Raw genomic sequence first — 22224 nt, 5'->3', positions numbered from 1 at the left:
ATGACACACTTATTAGAATGGCTAAAATAAAAAGTATTGGCAGAACCAAGTGTTGGTAAGAATGTGGAGGAACTAAGTCTTTCACACATTGCTGGTAGAAGTGCAAAATGATACAGCACTCTGGAAAACAGTTTGCCGGTTTCTTGTAAAATTAAACATGGACTTACCATGTCTTACTCCTCGATATTTGCCCTAAAGAAATGAAAACTTACATTCACACAAAAATGTATACACAAAGCCTTATAACAGTTTTGTCATAGCAAAAAGAGGTGAATGGAGAACAAATTGTCATACATTCATATAATGAATAATATTCAGTAAGAAAAAGAGCAAGCTATTGATATACCAACACCTTGGAGAATCTCAAGGGCATTACACTGAGTGAAAAAAATCAGTTTTAAAAGATTTAAAAGATTACATAGGGTGATTTTATTTGTATAACTTTTGTTTGTTTGTTTTGGTTTTGGTTTTTTAGACCATCTCAGTGTGTTGCCCAGGATAGTGTGCAGTGGTGCTATCATAGCTCACTGCAGCCTCTGACTCCTGGGCTGAAGCGATCCTCCTGCCTCAGCCTTCCAAGTAGCTAGGACCATAGGTGTGCACTACTAACCTGGGTAATTTTTTTTTTTTTTTTTTTTTTTACTTTTTTTTATAGAAATAGGGTATTACTATGTTGCCTAGGCTGGTCTCAAACTCCTGGGCTCAAGCATTCCTCCTGCCTTGGCCTTCAAAAGTGTTAGGATTACAGATACGAGCCACTACTACCAACATATAACATTTTTTAAGTGAAAAAATTATACTGACAAAGAACAGATCAGTAGTTGCCACAGGTAGAGTTGGGAGGAGTATGTGATTATAAAGGGATGATGGCATGAAGCTGTTTCTTTGATGTGATAGAAATAGTTCAGGTTTTTTGTTTGCTTGTTTTTTGAGATGGAATCTCATACTGTCACCCAGGCTGGAGTGCAGTGTTAGGATCTTGGCTCACTGCAACCTTTGCCTCCAGGGTTCAACCGATTCTCATGCCTGAACCTCCCAAGTAGCTGGGACTACAGGTGTGCACTACCACACCCAGCTAATTTTTGTATTTTTAGTAGAGATGGGGTTTCACCATGTTGGCCAGGCTGGTCTTGAACTCCTTACCTCAAGTGATCTGCCTGCTTTGGCCTCCCAAAGTGCTGGGATTACAGGAGTGAGCCACCACACCAGGCTGGAATAGTTCAGTATTCTGATTGTAGTGGGAGCTTTTACTAATATGTGTATGTGATAAACTTCTCTAGAACTATACACACATAGTCAGGGCATGTAAAAACTGACAAAATCTGAGTAAGGTTTCTAGTTTGGTTAATAGTATTATACCAATGTTAGTTTCCTCATTTTGATTATTGTACTATGGTTTTCAAATGTTTTTGCTGGGTGAAAGGTACCCAGAAATTCTGTAATATTTTTGTAGCTTCCATGTGAGCCTAAAATTATTTCAAAATAAAAAGACACTGTTAAGAAAATGAAAATGCAAGCCGCAGACTGGGAAAAAATACTTAGAAAACATCTGATAAAGAATGTATGTCCAGAATGTATAACTACATCTTAAAACTCTTAAGACAGTCATATTTTTATACTAGGGAAAATGACTGAATAGCTATCTCACCAAAAATAATTACATAAATGGCATATAAGCCCGTGAAAGGATGCTCAACCTCATTAGTTACTAGGAACTGCAAATGCAAGCCACCATGAAATACCACTGTATACCCACTAGAATAGATAAAATTAAATGGCAGTCAGAAGAATGTGGAGCAAGTAGAATGCTCACATATTGCTGGTGCAAGTGGAAAGTGATATGGCCGCTTTGGAAAACGGTTTGAACATTTCTTATAAAGTTAAACTTAGGCCTCAGCAATTCTACTCCTAGATGACAAACCCAAGAGGAATGAAGGAAAAAAGTGTGAAATTCATACTGGCATCATTTATAATAACCCCAAAACTGTAAACAATTGAAATGTCCAAGTGATACATCCACACAATGAAATTTATTCCCTAGTAAAAGGACTCCAGCATGTATGAATCTCAAAATCATAGAGCAAATGAAAGAAGCCAAACAAAAATTACATGCTGTATGATTTCATATATATGAAGATCTAGAAAAGGCACGATAACCAATTCAGTGGTTGCTAAGAGTTGGGGAGGGGTATTTGTAGAGAGTGGAAATTGACTACACAGGGAACATATTGAGGTAATGGAAATGTTTTGTATCATGATTTTCCTGAAGGTGGTTACGTAATTGTATATGTCTATCACAACTCATCAAATTATAAAGTTGGTACAGTTTTTAGATCCTTTGCATGTGCTTTGTTTTCTGCCTAGAAAGCTCTCTCCTTTCCCTGCCTGATTGACTCATAATCAGTGTTCAGATCTTGTTTAAACATCATGTTGTCAGAAGTATCTGCTCCTGAGCCCAGACTGGCATGTGCTTCTTTGACATCCTGCCCCTTTCCTTCATTGCCCTTACCACTGCTATAGTTACAATCAGGCAGGTAAGCTGTTCACTTAAGGTCTGTTTTTCTGTCTTACTGCAACTCTGTGAGGAGCCAGATGCTGATTACCATCTTGTTCATACTACATAGCATGGTGCTTAAGTCAGATATTCCAGTGAAAATCGCATGACTGGAGTATAAGTGAGTAGTGAGTTCTCTGTCTTCTGTTCTTGGAAATGGCAGCTGTGACTTCTGCCAAAGGTACCACTAGCTGGGACTACCTGCTTAACCTTGGAGCCTGTCTGCCTGCCTCTGCCCTGCTCCTGGGGAGTTGTGACTATCCATGCTCAGCTGCCTGCCGTAGCCTTTGTTCAGACTTCGTGTCACCATGAAGCCCCCTCCTGTGGCTGGGCCACCCTATTCTGAGAACAGAAAGGAGCTTTTCCTTGGTGTTACTCTTTTAGCAGAAAAGGAAACCTACCTTAATGCATGCATGTTTCTGGATCTACTCAGCTTTTTCTTTTTTTCCAGCAAGTAGAGAAACTCTGAAACAGGTTTTTTTTTAATCTACTTTGGTAACAGTATGGTCAAGTCTTGTGAAGCACCACAGAGTTACCTCTTTCTCTCCTGATTATCTTAATCTTTTAGAGAGAGAAATACTACTCCAAGTAAGGTTAGGAATCATAATCTTCAGGTAGTTTGAATGCTTAGGTGGAAGACTGTTTAACCTTCCAGAAGGTGAAAACACCATCAGCTCTGCGCTCAGCTTCTGCTTATATTTGTAGATTATCAGAGATCATTATTACTGTCTCCAAGTTCTGGCAGACCCAGTTTCCAGGATAGATGTGTAGAGTAATTATTAATAAAAGGCCTGACAACAAACACTTTCCCTTCCACTCCTCGCACTTCTCTTCTTCCTTATTTCACTATTTGAGTAAGTAGGAGGGAATTCAGGTTGTGGTAGGAAGATTATTAGGGTGAACGATACCTGTATGTGAGCCTTCTATGAACGTAGCTCAGTGTTTAAATCATTGTCAAAGTTCCTTTCTTTATTACAGTCCACTTAGGAAGAATTTATGAGGCTTGTCATTTCAGACAGTCTTCTCTGGAGAATTACATGACCACTAAAGCTAGTGATTTTGGAAATGTTTCTCTGGACCTTTTAAAATGTATCCAAGTCTAATCCCTCATTTTTTCCTAGTTTATTTGTCCTTGGTTTTACAGCGTACATTGTTTGGAGTTTCCTGTTTAGTTTTTGTTTATTTTAAACTCCATTAGGCCTGAGACTCTTCATTGTTTCTCTGTCTTTCATCTGAGTCATTATAATAGAGTCTCAAATGTTCATATTCCACTCTTGCTCCCCCTTTGTCCTGCAGTATAATCTCCATGTCTGTCACAGCCAAGGATCAGGTCAAGGCATTCTCATGCTCTCCACACTCCACTGGCTCACCTTCTTACTTAGTTTGTGATCTGGCCCCAGGACATGCAGAGTGCCTAGTAGGCAATTAATATTTTTTGAATTTTTTTGTATTGTAAGTCATTATCAGGATTTTTTAGGGGTAAGCATTATCTTAAAACCACACACACAAAAATAATTCTTTAGACTCAGTTGGTCTCATGATTTATTGAGGAGGTGAGGAATAGGTTAAAGCTGCCTCGCATACATTTTAGAATAGTCTCTTTTGTCTAACAAGGATGGATGATGAGTTTGTTAATAACTAGTATTCACATGGGTAGAAAAAGACTCTTGATTTTTAATCCTGTAAATAGTGAAAGAATGATAGTCAGAAGTTGGATCATACTTTTGATGCCTGAAGCAGGTTAGAATAGTATTGTTTTGTTTTGTATCCCTATATGCTAAGTTAATTTTCTCTGTCTTCTTTCTATTTTGCTTCTGGTCCTTTCACCCATTACAGTCTCAGTATGTGTGTTACACCATGATGTTGCCTTGGCAGATCAGAGAATCTGTCATGGTGAAGGCACTATGATACCTTTTGTTTTGTAGGTAAGGGTGACACGTGCTAGTCAATTTATTTCCGTTTGTTGTTCCTTTTACTTGGCACTAAATGAGACTGTTAACCATTTTTTAATGAAAGTATATAAATTTCTTACAGAATTAAGGTTTTAATTTTCTATGATAAGCACATGAGAAAGACTGGTTTTAAGTTTATTTTGAACTGTGATGTTAAAAACATGTTCAATTTTAATTATTTAATTTCTTTTGTTAATCTCTAATACTGGTAACTTCTAGATTGGAGGAGTGATTTATCCTAATAAATACTTGTTTTTAAAAAAGAAAAAACTATCTCTCATTCATATGGCATATTCTAATCAAGGCTGTGTGGTTTTTTTTTCTTATGTTTTGTAACGAAGCAGCTCTTTTCATGATCTAGCAGTCTGTTTCTGTCAGTAAGTAAACAGAGTAAGCACTCAAGTTTTAAGATTAAAACAAGTTTATTTTGTTAACATCACATTTTGTTCCATCTTGCAGCTTCTTGGCGAATTTTTGGATGAAGCCATTAAATTAATTGCTTGCCATCATGAGCAGAAGCAAGCGTGACAACAATTTTTATAGTGTAGAGATTGGAGATTCTACATTCACAGTCCTGAAACGATATCAGAATTTAAAACCTATAGGCTCAGGAGCTCAAGGAATAGTATGGTAAGTTTTTCCTTCTAAAAATTAGGCAAAGAATCATTAACTGCTACCTTTCTCCTCTCGTAATTTAGGTACCTTGGCAAATAATGTAATTTACCTCAAAAAATTAATTTAAAACTAAAAATTAAATGAAAACTAGTCCATGGTAAATTGTTTGCTTCAGGAATCAATGGTCTTTTCTTTATTACTGTTATGAAAGGTTGACTGTCCCTTATCTGAAATGCTTGGGACCAGACGTCTTTTGGATTTCAGATTTTGGAAGATTTGCATTGATTGAGCATCTCAAATTCAAATCAGAAATGCTTCAGTAAACATTTCCTTTGAGCGTCTTGTCAGTGCCCCCAAAATTTGGATTTTTGAGCATTTTAGATATCATGTTTTCGGATTTGGGATAATCTGTGTTATACAGAAGATATAACTCTATAAACTAGCAATGCCAATCATAGTTTAAACTGTGATTAAATACTTTGTCATAAGCCATTGGAGACAAATATTTCTATCAGGGAAGAATAAGTGACAGGCTTCTTTATTGTATGTATACATGTATTCCCATAGGTTATTGTTTCATAAGAAGCTTCACTTAATCATTTCCACAGTATAATGAAGTTCTGGAATTTCAGAAATCTTATTCTACACTGGGGAATGAAGGAAGCTAATATCTCACTGTATGTGTTTTAAAATTCATCCGTATGTTTAAAATTGATAGATTAGCTAATTTCTACAGAGGGCTCAGGCTATGTCAGCATAATTCTTTATAAACTGAAATGTAGATCACTCCTTGGGATAGTTCTGATACTGATTCCAGATTGCTAAATTAGCATAATAATAAACTAGTGTTTTGGGGAACTGTAAGCCTCACTCAAGAATAATTTCATTACCTCTTCATTGAAATAAATTTGTTGCAGAATGTATTCTAAACAAAATGTAAATCGTTAAGTGTTTATAATCTAGCACTTATAGGTTCTAGAAAAACTGTTCTTCATGTGCACAGAGAGTCATGCAGAGGACTGGTGTTTGCAGCACCATCTATAATAGCAAAAATTAGAAATAGCATCAAATCTATCAACGGAAGAATAACAAATTATGATACAGTCATGCTATGAAATACTATAGAACTGGAGCCGTATGTGCCAACAGGGATAATCTCAGAAATGTAGTGCTGGGCTTAAAAGCAAGATGCATATATATGTGTGTGTGTGTGTGTGTGTGTGTGTGTGTGTGTGTGTGTGTATACATATATATATATATATATATATATATATATATATATATCTCCATACATTATTGTACCATTTACATGTAGCTTAAAATATGCAAAACAATACCGTAGATTTATGGATATACATAAATGTAGAAAAGATTAAAACATGCATAAACACCAAACTTAGGATATTGTTTATCTCTGAGAAAATAGAGAAAGGGAAGAAGGCTTAACCTATATTATTATACTTCCTTTTAAAACATTCAGAGCAAGCCAGGCACGGTGGCTCACGCCTGTAATCCCAGCACTTTGGGAGGCTGAGGTGGGTGGATCACAAGGTCAGGGGTTCAAGACCAGCTGGCCAACATGATGAAACCTCATCTCTACTCAAAATACAAAAATTAGCCGGGTGAAGTGGCATGCACCTGTAATCCCAGCTACTCAGGATGCTGAGGCAGGAGAATGGCTAGCTCCCGGGAGGCAAAGATTGTGGTGAGCTGATACCATACCACTGTACTCCAGTCTGGGCAATAGAGCAAGACTGTCTCAAAACAAACAAACAAAAATCAGAGCAGTTATGGTAATGTATTAAGATTTAATAAATTTGCATAATAGACTGACATTTATTATCTTTTCTGTGTTCTTGAAGTAATTTAGAATATCAGAAATTACAGAAGTTGGGGTCATTTTGTAAACCGTTTTGACTGGCTAGTTTTCATTGTAACCAACCACATTTAACCAACCATAAATTAAATTTAAAGAAGATAATACTATATAGTCAGTATTAGGATTCTGAAAGCCAGCCCTTTGTTCAGATTTTAGATTTGTAATATACTAGCTTTATGACTTTTGGTAAATTCACACTGTTAAGCTTGTCACCTACTTTACAGAATTATGAGGATTATATATTTTTATAAAATAATATTTAAAAATATATTAATGTTTCTGTATATTTACTCATCCTCAGGTAAGTGTACTTTGAAGTTTGTGTACCAGAATAAAAAAAAAAAAGAAATGGTTGTTAGGTCCTCTTAACAAGCCGTTAGCCTAAGGAATATTTTCATATTTTTGCTGCAAATAATAATTTCTAAAGAGATTTTTATGAAATAGATATTAAACATAAAAATTTTAAAACTCATTTGTGTATTACTGAGTCAACTGAATGCATACCTCTTTTTTAGAGCATTATTTTGTGCCCTAACCATAAATAGTAAGATTAATTGAGTCTAGATTGTGGCCTTTATATCCTCAGGTGCTTCTACTTTGTGGAATTGAGGAATCAACAATTAGAAGTTTAATTTTTTTGTATACAGGATAGTGGAACCTACTCAGACCCTTTTGAACTTTTAGAATTTGAAATATGCTTCTGATTTGCCAGATAAAAAATAGTCATGAATTTAATTGTTAAAAATAAAACCTGCTTTATTTGAAGATAGTCAAAACATCTAATAAGTTTGTATGACCCCATTGAGTTTTTTTGTTTTATTTATTTGAGGACATACTTGTAAATACGGCATTTTACAAGTAAAGTTATAATATTTATGTATATTTTGGTATGTGTGTATATATATATATATATATATGTATATACGCAGTAGTTATATAGAGAGAATGTATAGATGTGTGCATTTATGCAGTACCAATTTCTTAATACATATAGTGCTACATGACATTTGGTACAATGAGATAGCTACAAAACAAATTCAAGTTTTCAGTCAGATAAGAAAACTATTAATCAGCAGTGAGCTGGCTTTCCAAATATTACATACACATAAACAGAACTAGTCTTTTATAGTATGTTACGTGATCCAGTTTAAGAAGCATGACTTCATGTCTTAGGTTTTCTAGTCTCAGCGTTGCTTTTAACTTTCTGACTAACCCTGGACACATTAGTTTACCACTGAACCTCTATTAAGCAATAGTGAATCTAAATAATTTTTAAGTTCTTTCCATCATAAAATTCTGTAATTTGGAGATACTTTACCTTATTTGTGCTTCAGTGTCTCTGACATGTCATATGAGAAAAGTGCTGTATGGTCAGTGTCATGGGATGGAGGAAGATATGAAGAGTCATGGGTATGATATTGTGTTTTCCAGTTATAAATTAGGACCTTCTGATGCCCTGAAATCTAGCATTCATATTTATAAACAACTTGATTTTTAGTTTCCCCTCCAAAACACATTTTTAAGGGCTTTACTTCTTGAAAAAATTATAAAATTGTGTTTTGTATACATATCTCTGTATACAACTTCCTCTTCTGTATTCATTTTATTGTGTCCAGAAGGATAGAAAGTAATGTGTTTATATAGATTATTTAGCTAATCTTTTTTTTTTCCTTTTGGAGACAGAGTCTTGCTCTGTCGCCAGGTTGGAGTACAATGGCATGATCTCGGCTCACTAAAACCTCCACCTCCCAGGTTCAAGTGATTCCCTGCCTCATCCTCCTGAGTATCTGGGACTATAGGTGTGCTCCACTACACCTGGCTAATTTTTTGTATTTTAGTAGAAGCAGGGTTTCACCATGTTGGCCAGGATAGTCTCAATCTCCTGACCTCGTGATCCACCCATCTCGGCCTCTCAAAGTGCTTGGATTATAGGCGTGAGCCACCACGCCCGGCTGCATACTGTATCCTACCTTTCCTTGATGGAAGTGCAAGGTGAAGGATTCATTTAGCTTTTAAGCTACCTAGTGGAGCTAAATAATTGTTATGCATTTGTACATTGAGTGCCCACAATACACTAGGTGGATCTTTGAGACAACACAACGAACAAGCAGGGTCTCTGTTGTCATAGTCCATTGTCTCTTTGAATCCATTAGCATCTTCCGAAATAGTTGCAAAAACAAATATACTGTAATAGATATAGAAGACACAATGTTGAGCGTCATAGACTGGGAAGTGATCCAGTTACATTTATCTTTGGAGAAAGTGAGAAATCTATATGACTGATTCATGAATTCAGTTTGCAGATTTTTGCTTTAAGATTTTTTGTTTTTGAATTTCTTATTACAGTGCAGCTTATGATGCCATTCTTGAAAGAAATGTTGCAATCAAGAAGCTAAGTCGACCATTTCAGAATCAAACTCATGCCAAGCGGGCCTACAGAGAGCTAGTTCTTATGAAATGTGTTAATCACAAAAATGTAAGTGAACATTTTTTGTTTCCTAAATATAGGTGAAATCATGATTTATTCATGAATACATGAATATCAAAGACTTAAATATTAAGGGCTTTAAATTGTTCTGTATTGAAACATTGTTTAAAAGGGATATGTGTGTATATATGTATCTGCAGGGTGAATTTTTTCACAACTTTATTAAATTGTATCAAAAGAATGGCTCCTGAAATTTAGATTGTATGGTTGCCTGTCATTTAATTTACAAAAGGAGTTTTAAAAAGATAAGTGTTTCAGAAGACTTTTTATTCAGATTAATCTCATCTTCTGCTTTTTGTTCTCTGTCAGGCTAACATTTCAGAAAATTGTAGCCTTAGCACAGAGATGAAATTGTTCCCATTATACTTTGACACTCTAACTTGAATCATACTGAATATAAAATTCATGTCACTTCTCCCTACCCCACTCCCACCTCTTTAAGTGATGGCAGTATTCACTGGTCACTTTATGGTGAGGATAATGGGTTTATCAGAAAGTTTGTGAAAATTTCTAGAGGGTATTAAGAAATATTTCTAATTCTATTTTCTAATGATTGTAAATGTAAGTCTTTATAAAGACATAACATACAACTTGTACTCATTTTGAAGATAAAGTTACACTTTTTCAAACTTACGTTAAGCATACTCATACTTTTGCAGTTGTTCTAATGGAATGATTTCTTCAACTGAGGAAATAAACTAGGAGTGCATCTTAAAGATGGAGTAAAAATTGGATTGTTGAAGGAAAGTAACCTTCAGAGAGGAAGAATGGCATAAAAAAGGTCCAGAGACAGAGGTTTAACTTAGTAAATGATAGGGAGGAAATTGTGGTAGCCATTCTTGTTTCAAGTGGGAACCTGATGTGTTGCTCATCAGTTTTACTGGTGGCATCCTGCCCATGGATAGAGCTGCCGCTTGTGGCCTGTGGACACAGTTCCATGGCAATGGTGCCTTAGTTTTTCCTTGGGGAAGAGTTCAGTTACTCTTACCTCTCAAGACTGGGTGACTGCAAAGAAAGGTGTTCCTTCAACTGCATGGTTTAAGACTAAGCATGTCTCACATGATTAGGCGTCTAGCAGGGGTTGCAGAAGTTCATCCAGGCAGTACTCTTAGCACCTAGAAGGTTGTGGATAGAGTAGGTACTCAGAACATGTTTGTTCATTGAGTGAGTGAAAAGCTAAATATGGGAAAACCAGAAATGGAACGGAATTATTCCACTCCCTAATGGGTGTATGTTTTTGCAGTGTTTTGCCTTTTAAATAATTTCATTCTCTGTACAGATTGTCTCTTCATTGGTCTAAGCATCTCTGGTTTTTCCCACTCTTTTCATAGATGGTCTTGAATTTCTTGTTAATCTTGGCTTATATTTCTGAACACACTTTGAAAAGTGAGCTAACACTCAGTAATGCATAAGCCAGCTAGCATGCGTACTGCATGTCTGATCAAATCTTCTGAGAGGAGCTGAGGCTTATAGTCTCTTAACTGTAGACATTAAAATCCTGTTTAGAAATTACGTCCCCATCTGACTCCCATTGTCTTTCTTTGTTACAGGCCTGCTTTATAGATCACATCTCACCTAGTCTTTGTATTTTTTCTTTTGATTATGGAGAATTAACTACAGTGCTTCCTGTTTCTCCCTGTTAAATTTCAAAGGTGAAACATGGTTACTCTTTCTGGTCTACTAGTGATTGCTCTTTTCTTCTTTGTTCTGTCTTTTTACTTGTGGGCTTCACTTCCTAGTTTTGCTTAGGATTTCTTTGTAATAGCTGGATTAATTCATTAGCAACCTTTGAGCATATTGAAGAAATTTTGTGCCTAACTGTCACAGTTATCCAGCTCTTTCCAATTCATAATCTTATTGATATGGATGTTATTATTAGAAACATTTTCTAAAATGCATTTTTGAAATCTTCATATACCTGGGGAGTGGCCAAAATGGCCAAATAAGAACAGCTCTGGAATGCAGTTTGCGAGAGCAACACAGAGGGCAAGTGATCTCCACGTTCCCAACTGAGGTACCAGGTGCATCTCAATGGGACTGGTTGGACAGTGGGTGTAGCCCAAGGAGGGCAAGCTGAGGCAGGGTGGGGTGCTGCTTTACCCAGGAAGTACAGCGAACCAGAGAACCCCCCCCCTCACCCATTGGAGGCCATCGGGGGCTTTTCCAGCCACTTCAGTACTCCAGTTCAGATACTGGGCATCTCCCGCAGTCTTTATAGCCCACAGACCAGGAGGTTCCCACCTGCTGGTCAAAGGTTTCCAGCACAGCTGTTTCAGCCAGTGCCGTGGATTTCTAGCACAAAAACCTGCACAAATCTGGGCAGCCGTTTTAACTGGCACCTGGAACGCCTAGGAGACAGGGCCACCTATTCACCTGAAAAAGAGGGGGCTGAAAGCAGGGAGCCAAGTGATCTGGCTTGGCAGGTCCCATCCACACAGACACCAGCAATCTGAAATGCACTGGCTTGAGAGTTTCACAGCCAATGCAGCAGTTTGAGTTTGATTCAGCTTGACCTGGACAGGCAAGCTCTGTGGGGGTAGGAGCATTTGCCATTACTGAGGCGGTCCGCCATTACCGAGGTAGTCTGTCATTACTGAGGTAGTCCGCCATCACTAAGGCAGTTCTAACTTTACTTGTGTAAACAGAACTGCAAGCAAGTTTACACCGCAGCTGGGCAGAGCCTAAAGCAGCTCAGCAATGCGTCTGCAGGCAGACTGTGACTAGAATCCCTCCTTGCTGGACAGGGCATCTCTGAAAAAAGGCAGCAGCATGTCAGGGACTTATAAATAAAGCTCCACCTTCCCAGGACAGAGCACCTGGGAAAAGAGGTGATTTTGAGTTCCGCTGCAGCAGACTTAAACATCCCTGCCCAGCAGGTCTAAACAGAACAACGGAGCTTCCAGCACAGCACTTGAGCTCTGATAAGGGACAGACTGCCACCTCAAGCAGCTCTCTGACCCCCATATATCCAAAGAGGCACTTCACAAAGGCAAGCTCTGGCTGACATCTGTCAGGTACCCTCTGGGACAAAGATACCAGAAGAAAGAACAAGCAGCAACCCTTATTGTTCTGCAGCCTCCATGGATGATTCCCAGGTAAGCAGGGTCTAGAGTGGACCTCCAACACTCCTGCAGCAGAGGGGCCTGACTATTAGAAGGAAAACTAAAAAGCAGAAAGGATTAGCTTCAACATCAACAGAAAGGATGTCCACTCAGAGACCCGATCTGAAAGTCACCAACTTCAAGGAACAAAGGTAGATAAATCATGAAGATGGGAAGAAACCAGTGCAAAAAGGATGAAATCACCAAAAACCAGAACACCTCTCCTTCTCCAAGGAATCACAAATCCTCACCAGCAAGGGAACAAAACTGGGTGGAGAATGAGTTTGACAAATTGACAGAAGCAGGCTTCAAAAGGTGGGTGATAACAGACTTCTCTGAGCTAAAGGAACATGTTCTAATCCAATGCAGAGAAACTAAGAACCTTGAAAAAAGGTTAGACAAAATGCTAACTAGAATAACCAGCTTACAGAAGAGCATTAATGACTTGATGGAGCTGAAAAACACAGCACAAGAACTCCATGAAGCATACACAAATTTCAATAGCCAAATCAATCAGATAGAAGAAAGGATATCAGAGATTGAAGACTAACTCAATGAAATAAAATGAGAAGGCAAGATCAGAGAAAAAAGAGTGAAAAGAAATTAACAAAGCCTCCAAGAAATACGGGATTATGTGAAAAGACCTAATCTATGTTTGATCAGTTTACCTGAATGTGACAAGGAGAATGAATCCAAGCTGGAAAACACTCTTTAGGATGTTATCCAGAACTTCCCCAACCTAGCAAGGCAGGCCAATATTCAATTCCAGGAAATACAGAGAACACCACAAAGATATTCCTCAAGAAGAGCAACCCCAAGGCACATAATCGTCAGTTTCACTAGGGTTGAAATGAAGGAGAAAAGGCTAAGGGCAGCCAGAGAGAAAGGTCACATTACCCACAGGTAGCCTATCAGACTCACAGCAGATCTCTCAGCAGAAACCCTACAAGCCAGAAAAGAGTGAGAACCAATATTCAACATCCTTGAAGAAAAGAACTTTCAACCCAGAATTTCATATCCAGCCAAACTAAGCTTCGTAAGTGAAGTAGAAATAAAATTCTTTATAAACAAGCAATTGTTGAGAGATTTCATCACCAACTGACCTACCCTACAAGAGCTCCTGAAGGAAGCACTAAACATGAAAAGGAACAACCAGTACCAGCCATTGCAAAAACATAGCAAATGGTAAAGACCATTGACATGATGAAGAAACTGTGTCAATTAATGGGCAAAAGAACCAGCTAGTATCAAAATGGCAGGATCACATTCACATGTAACAATGTTAACCTTAAATTTAAATGGGCTAAATGCCCCAATCAAAAGACACAGACTGGCAAATTGTATAAAAAGTCAAGACCCATTGGTGTGCCATATTCAGGAGATACATCTTACATGCAAAGACACACACAGAATCAAAATAAAGAGATGGAGGAAGAGTTACCAAGCAAATGGAGAGCAAAAAAAAAAGCAGGGTTGCAGTCCTAGTCTCCAATAAAACAAACTTTAAACCAACAAAGATCAAGAGACAAAAAAGGTTATTACATAATGGTAAAAGGATGAATGCAACAAGAAGAGCTAATGATCCTAAATATATATATGTAACCCAAAACAGGAGCACCCAGATACATAAAGCAAGTTCTTAACGACCTACAAAGAGACTTAGACTCTCACGCAATAATAGCTTGAGACTTTAACCCTCCACTGTCAGTATTAGATCAACAAGACAGAAAATTAACAAGGATATCCAGGACTTAAACTCAGATCTGGACCAAGCATACCTACTAGACAGCTACAGAACTTTCCACCCCAAATCAACAGAATATACATTGTTCTCAGCACCACGTCCCACTTACTCTAAAATTGGCCACATAAGTGGAAGTAAATCACTCCTCAGCAAATGCAAAAGAACAGAAATCATAAAACCAGCCTCTCAGACCACAGTGCAATCAAGTTACCACTCAGGATTAAGAAACTCACTCAAAACCTCACAGCTACATGAAAACTGAACAACCTGCTCCTGAATGCTTACCAGATAAATAATAGAATGAAGGCAGAAATAAAGATATTCTTCAAAACCAATGAGAACAAAGACACAACGTACCAGAATCTCTGGGACACATTTAAAGCAGTGTCCAGAGGGAAATTTATAGCACTAAATACCCATATGAGAAGTGAGAAAAGATCTAAACTCAATATCCTATCATCAAAATTAAAAGAACTACAGTAGCAAGGTCAAACAAATTCAAAAGCTAGCAGAAGACAAGAAATAACTAAGAACAGAGCAGAACTGAAGGAGATAGAGACACAAAAAAACCCTTGAAAAAATCAGCAAATCCAGAAGCTGGTTTTTTGAAAAGATCAATGAAATAGACCAGCCAAACTAATAAGAAAGAGAGAAGAATTGAATAGGTGCAATAAAAAAATGATAAAGGGGATATCACCATGTATTCCACAGAAATACCAACTACTATCAGAGATTACTACAAACAACTCTATGCACATAAACCAGTAAATCTAGAAGTGGATAAATTCTTGGACACTTACACCCTCCCAAGTCTAAACCAGGAAGAGGTTGAATGCCTGAAGCAAAGTCTGAAGTAGAGGCAGCAATTAATAACCTACCAACGAAAAAAAGTTCAGGTCCAGATGGGCTCACAGCCAAATTCTACCAGACGTACAAGGAGGAGCTGATACCATTCCTTCTGAAAGTATTCCAAACAATACTAAAAGAGGGAATCCTCCCTAACTCATTTTGTGAGACCAGCACCATCCTAATGTGAAAACCTGGCAGAGATATAACTAAAAAAGAAAATTTCAGGCCAATATCCATGATGCACATTGATGCAAAAATCTTCAGTGAAATACTGGCAAACTGAATGCAACAGCACATCAAAAAGCTTATCCATCACAACCAAGTCAGGTTCATTCTAGGGATGCAAGGCTGGTTCAACATACACAGATCTATAAATGTAATCCATCACATAAGCAGAACCAAAGACAAAAACCACATAATTATCTCAATAGATACAGAGAAGGCCTTCGACAAAATTCAACAACCTTTATGCTAAAAACTCTTAACGAATTACGTATCGATGGTACGTCTCTCAGCAATAAAAGCTATTTATGATATACCCACAGCCAATATCATACTGAATGGGCAAAAACTAGAAGCATTCCCTTTGAAAATTGGCACTAGACAAGGGTGCCTTCTCTCACCATTCCTATTCAACGTAGTATTGGAACTTCTAACCAGAGCAGTCAGGCAAGAAAAAGAAAGAAAGGGTATTCAGTTGGGAAAAGACAAAGTCAAATTGTCTCTGTTTGCAGATATCATGATTGTATATTTAGAAGACCCCATCGTCTCAGCCCAAAATCTCCTTAAGATGATAAGTAACTTTGGCAAAGTCTCAGTATACAAAATCAGTGTGCAAAAATCACAAACATTGCTATGCACAAGTATAAAAAGCCAAATAAAGAGCAAACTCCCATTCACAATTGCTACAAAGAAAATACAATACCTAGGAGTATAACTAACAAAGGACGTGAAGGACCTCTTCGAGAACTACAAACCACTGCTGAAGGAAATAAGAGGAGGCACAGATGGAAAAACATTCCATGCTTATATGGAAGAGTCAATGTCATAAAAATGGCCATACTGTCCAAAGCAGTGTATAGATTCAATGCTATCCCCGTCAAACTACCATTGACCATCTTCACAGAACTGGAAAAAAACACCTTAAACTTGATACAGAACCAAAAAAGAGCCCACATAGCCAAGACAATCCTAAGCAAAAAGAACAAAGCTGGAGGCATCACGCTACCTGACTTCAAACTGTACTACAAAGCTGCAGTAATCAAAGCAGCATGGTACTTGTACCAAAACAGACATACAGACCAGTGGGGTGGAAGAGAAGTCTCAAGTGATGCCACACATCTACAACCATCTGATCTTTAACAAACCTGACAAAAACAAGCAATAGGGAAAGGATTCTACATTTAAATGGTGTTAGGAAAACTGGCTAGCCGTATGCAGAAAGCTGAAACTGGACTCCTTCCTTACATTTTATACAAAAATTAACTCAAGATGGATTAAAGATTTAAACATAAGACCTAGTAGCATAAAAACTCCAGAAGAAAACCTAGGCAAAACCATTCAGGACTTAGGCATAGGCAAGGACTTCATGACTAAAACACCAAAAGCAATGGCAACAAAAGCCACAATAGACATATGGGATCTAATTAAACTTAAGAGTTTCTGCACAACAAAGGAAACTATCGTTAGAGTGAACCAGCAACCAACAGAATGGGAAAAACATTTTGCAAGCTACCCATCTGACAAAGAGCTAATATCCAAAATCTATAAATAACTTAAATTTACACGAAAAAAAAAAACCGTCAAAAGGTGGGTGAAAGATACGAACAGATACTTTTCAAAAGAAGACATTTATGCAGCCAGTAATCATGAAAAAATGCTTATCGTCACTGGTCATTAGAGAAATGCAAATCAAAACCACATTGAGATACCATCTCATGCCAGTTAGAACGGCAGTCATTAAAACGTCTGGAGACAATAGTTGCTGGAAAGGATGTGGAGAAATAGGAACGTTTTTACACTGTTGGTGGGAGTGTAGATTAGTTCAACCATTGCGATTCCTCAAGGACCTAGAAATAGAAATACCATTTGACCCAGCAATCCCATTACTGGGTATATACCCCAAGAATTATAAATTGTTCTGTTATAAAGACACATGCACGTGTATGTTTATTGTGGCACTGTTTACCAGAGCAAAGACGTGGAACCAACGCAAATGCCCATCAGTGATAGACTAGGTAAAGAAAATGTGGCACATATACACCACGGAATACTATGCAGCCGTAAAAAGGATGAGTTCATGTCCTTTGCAGGGACATGGATGAATCTGGAAACCATCATTCTCAGCAGACTGACACAAGAACAGAAAACTAAACACTGCATGCTCTTACTGATAAGTGGGTGCTCAACAATGAGAGCACATGGACACAGGGAGGAAAACATCACACACTGGGGTCTGTTGGGGGTTGGGGGTCTAGGGATGAGATAGCAGTGGGTAGGGAGATTGGGGAGGGATAACATTAGGAGAAATACCTAATGTAGGTGACGGGGGGATGGTTGCAGCAAACCACCATGGCATGTGTATACCTGTGTAACAATCCTGCAAGATCTGCACATGTACCCCAGATCTTAACATAAAATTACAAAAAAAAAATCTTCATATACCATATCTGGTTGCATTTTTCTGATTGATTGCTGTTGTTCTTTGTTGTTTTTATTCATGTAAGGAAATAGAATTTCTCAATGAATTTTAACCATTGACTTTTGCTTGACTGTCCAGTCTGTAACTGATAAAATTTCCTTTATTTTCCTTTTTGAAAAATAGGACAACTATCTGTTTGAATCTTTTTTATAACAGCTTTATTGAAATATAATTTATGTGTCATATAATTCACCCATTTGAAGTATACCACTTAATGGTTTTTAGTATATTCAGTGATATATAGGACCATCACTACAGTCAGTTCTAGAATATTTTTATCACCTCAGAAATAAATCTTTTGTCCTTTAACTCTCATTCCCCTACCTTCCATCCCTCTCAGCTCTAAACAACCACTAATCTCTTTTCTGTCTCTATATGCCTTTAATCTTTAATACCTCTCTTCTACTCTAGGGCTTCCCAAATATTAATGAGAGTAATGTTACTGTTTGTCCAAGTTTCCTATTGTGTATTGCACTTGAACTTATTTAGAGCAGCTAGATGCTTTCTATCTTAAATTTGTTTGACCTTTTCTGCTATTTTTCTGAATTTATTCAAACAAATATTTAAATTGTTTAAACAAATATTTAAATACCTTATGTAAAGCTTAATGCTTAGAAGAAAATCATCAGTTCTACCCTTATAACATTTATGCCATAAAATTCCCATCCCTAAGTATTGTTGTCAGCAAACATTTTTACGTGTGTGTCATGTAACTTGCCATGTACTAGGCGATAAAAGTTACTAAGACACAGTTCTTTCTAATAAGGATCCTCCGTGGTGGGGATGAGGCTGATAAGAAAATGAGACTAGACTACAGTATGTTGAGTACTATAACAACATTAGAAGATAACTGGGGACAAAGTAGAATAGTTAACTCTGTCAGGGACTAAGGGTTGTCAGAATCTACAAAGTTCATCTGAAAGATAAGTTTGGTAGATAAATGATAAGCATAGAAAATAGTTTGTTTAAAAACATCATTTTAAAAATGACATTCTTGAAACATTGCTAGCTAAAGACTTAGGAGATAAAGTGAGCTGAGGCTTATCATGGAGACTTTTTAATATATTGCAAGTGCAAGGGAGTTTCAGAATATATTTGTTGGCTTTAAATTTTTGAGGTAAGTAATATGGTCAGGTCTTTCTTTTACCATATTATAAGCAGTAAATAGTAGCTGGACTTGTATAAAACCATTGTGAGTGACCCTACTTGTCTTAGTCAGCTCAGGCTACCATAACAAATTACTGTACACTGGGTGTCTTAACAGATTTCTTTCTCAAAATTCTATAGGCTGGGAAGGTCAAGATCAATTCTTGTTGAGAGCCTGCTTCCTGACTTACAGGTGGCCAACTTTTCACTTTGTCCTCACTTGCCTTTCTACAGTGTGTGCTCAAAGAGAGGGAAAGAAAAATTGCTCTTTCTCTTCCCTTGTTTTAGGCCACAAATTCCATTGTGAGGGCCCCACCCTCATGACCTAATCTAACCCTTATTACCTTCCAAAGTCCCCATTTCCAAATATCACACTGGGGGCTAGGACTTAAACATGTGAATTGTGGAGAGTAGTGGGGTGGGGGAAGACAATCTATAACACAATCTTAGAAGGAATTACAGCATGAACAGTCCAGATAAGCTATTTAAGTCTTCAACCTGTTTATAGCACAAGGAATGGAAAAAAGATTGATGGTCAGACTGACAGTAGAATGGACAACATTCTATGAGTATTTATTATGGTGCAGATACTGAAAAAGGAGTCAAAAATCACTCTGAGCCTTCTTTTGTGAAAGAGCGGGTACACTGAAAAAGTAAGCGATTTTGGTAGGAATGAAAACGAATTCAGTGTTATCTTATTTGTGAAATGTCTATGCAAATGAAAAGAAATGGAATAAATGTAGTGGGAAAGAAGGGATATGCTTATGGATGAACCAGTGAAATACACTGGGAATGAAGAAAACTGGGCAAGTACAGTATTATGAAAAACCAAGGGAGGAAAGAGCTGAGATTATAGAGACACGCTTAATTGGAAAATAACTGGTAGAAGGCATTTAAAAATTGCTGATAAATCGTGTAGAGGTTTGTATAATGTAAGTGCTTGATAATTGACTGTTCATAAATGGAGTTACAGATAAATGGGTTGCACATCCTCTGTGCCTCCACCTATCCATTCCCTCCTCCAACTCCTGCTCATAAAGTTACAGTATATAACATAAAAGCAATTACTTGAGCTTAGAATGTAAAGAAAAATTTTAAATTGACGTTAGTTTTTTTAACCCATGTATTTGTAGTTCCCAAATTAAATTATTAGGAAGTAATTTCTAATTTTTCTGTCTCTTGGCTTTTACCATAGATAATTGGCCTTTTGAATGTTTTCACACCACAGAAATCCCTAGAAGAATTTCAAGATGTGTAAGTATAATAATTAAAATTTTGTTGTTAGTACATTTTTTTTTAGATTGCTGCTGGAGACTTTAGCTGTTCTCTTTTTTCACCCATGAAGTTACATAGTCATGGAGCTCATGGATGCAAATCTTTGCCAAGTGATTCAGATGGAGCTAGATCATGAAAGAATGTCCTACCTTCTCTATCAGATGCTGTGTGGAATCAAGCACCTTCACTCTGCTGGAATTATTCATCGGGTTAGTAGAAAAAAACTATCATCGTACCCTTCGTTTTCTCATTAAGGTGAAATTCACATTAACAAAATTAACCATTCTAGAGTGGCATTTGGTACATTCACGGTGGTGTGCAACTACCACTCACCTTAAATTCTAAAATGCTTTTATTACCCCACAAGAAGACCTCACATTTCTTTAGCAGTTCTGCATCTTTGCCCTGGCATGATACCGGTCTGCTTTCTGTGTCTATAGATTTGCCTGTATGTTTCCATTTATACGAAATATAGCGTGTTGTTTTCAAGATTTCTCCATGTTGTACCAAGTATCAATAGTTCGTTCCTTTTTATGACTGAATATTATTCTAAATACCGTATTTTGTTCATCCATTGATGGACATTTGTATTATTTCTACCTTTCAGTTATTAATGGATAGTGCTATGAAAATTCATGCACAAATATCTGTTTAAATATCTGTTTTCAGTCCTTCTGGGTATATACCTAGGACTGGAACTGCTGGGTCATATAGTAATTCTCTAGTTAACTTTTTGAGGAACCATCAAACTGTTTGCACAGTGACTGCACCATTTTACATTCCCACTAGCAGTGTATGAGGGTTCCAGTTTCCTCATATCCTTGCCAGTATTTATCTGACTTTTTAAATTCTAGCCATCCTAATGGGTATGAAGTGGTGTTCCTTGTGGTTTTACTTTGCATTTCCCTAATGACTAATAATGTTGAGCATTTTTCACGTGCCTGTGGCCATTTGTGTGTCTTCTTTGAAGAAATGCGTATTCAAGCCCTTTGCTCATTTTTAAATTGGGTTGTCTTTTTGTTGTTACTGTAGCATTTCTTTATATATTCCATGTTTGAAACCTTTATCAAGTATATAATTTGTAAATATTTTCTCACATTCTGTAGGTTGTCTGTTCACTTTGCTGATGATTTCCTTTAATGCACAAAAGCTACTATTTTAATGAAATACAGTTGTTTCTTTCATCACTTGTGCTTTTGGTATCATGTATAAGAATCCATTTTCCGAAACCCAAGGTCATGAAGATTTAGCCGTATGTTTTCTTCGAAGAGTTTTATAGTTTTAGCTCTCACATATAGGTCTTTGATCCATTTTGAGTTGATTTTTTTGTCTGGTATGAGGTAAGTTTCCAACTTCAGTCTTTTGTATGTGGCAGTTTAGTTGTGCCAGCACCATTTGTTAGTGACTATCACCACCATCCATCTCCAGTATTCTTTTCATCTTGTGAAGCTGAAACTCTCACTAGACAATAATTTCCTGTTTTCCTCTGCCTGCATTCCCTGACAGCCATCATTCTATTTTCTGTTTGTGATTTTGGCTACTGTAAATACGTCATATAAGCAGAATCATGCAGTATTTACCTCCTTGTACCTGGCTTATTTCACTTAGCATAATGGGCTCAAGGTTTATCCATGTTGCAGCATATGTCAGAATTTTCTTCCTTTTTAAGGCTGAATAGTATTCCATTTATGTATATACCATACTTGCTTATCCATTCGTCGATCAGTGGACACTTGGGTTGGTTCTGCATTTAGCTGTTGTGAAGAATGCTGCTATTAACATGGTTGTCCACGTATCTGTTTGACACCCTGCTTTCAGTTCATTTGGTCATATAGCCAAAAGTGGAATTGCTGTATCACATGGTCATTCTTTTTAGCATTTTGAGAAACTGCCACACTGTTTTCCATGGCAGCTCTACCA

The 22224-nt window shown here is 37.2% G+C and overlaps 1 protein-coding gene across 5 annotated transcripts in view; it reads left to right on the top strand.

The window, feature by feature from the left end:
- MAPK8 (mitogen-activated protein kinase 8) overlaps window positions 1-22224 on the top strand; it is a 108419-nt gene that overhangs the window by 62603 nt on the left and 23592 nt on the right. For all 5 annotated transcript variants that reach the window (XM_074382145.1, XM_003929976.4, XM_039478293.2 and 2 more), the window contains 4 exons: window positions 4966-5136; window positions 9347-9476; window positions 20225-20283; window positions 20375-20513. In XM_074382145.1, coding sequence (XP_074238246.1) covers window positions 5015-5136; window positions 9347-9476; window positions 20225-20283; window positions 20375-20513 — 450 coding nt within the window. In that variant the 5' untranslated portion in view covers window positions 4966-5014. The remainder of the gene's footprint in view (window positions 1-4965; window positions 5137-9346; window positions 9477-20224; window positions 20284-20374; window positions 20514-22224) is intronic.

The sequence above is a fragment of the Saimiri boliviensis genome, chromosome 12, assembly GCF_048565385.1.
Source record: "Saimiri boliviensis isolate mSaiBol1 chromosome 12, mSaiBol1.pri, whole genome shotgun sequence".
NCBI lineage: Eukaryota > Metazoa > Chordata > Mammalia > Primates > Cebidae > Saimiri > Saimiri boliviensis.
The sequence above is the reverse complement of the archived record's forward strand: the minus strand, read 5'-3'. Positions and strand labels throughout refer to the sequence as shown.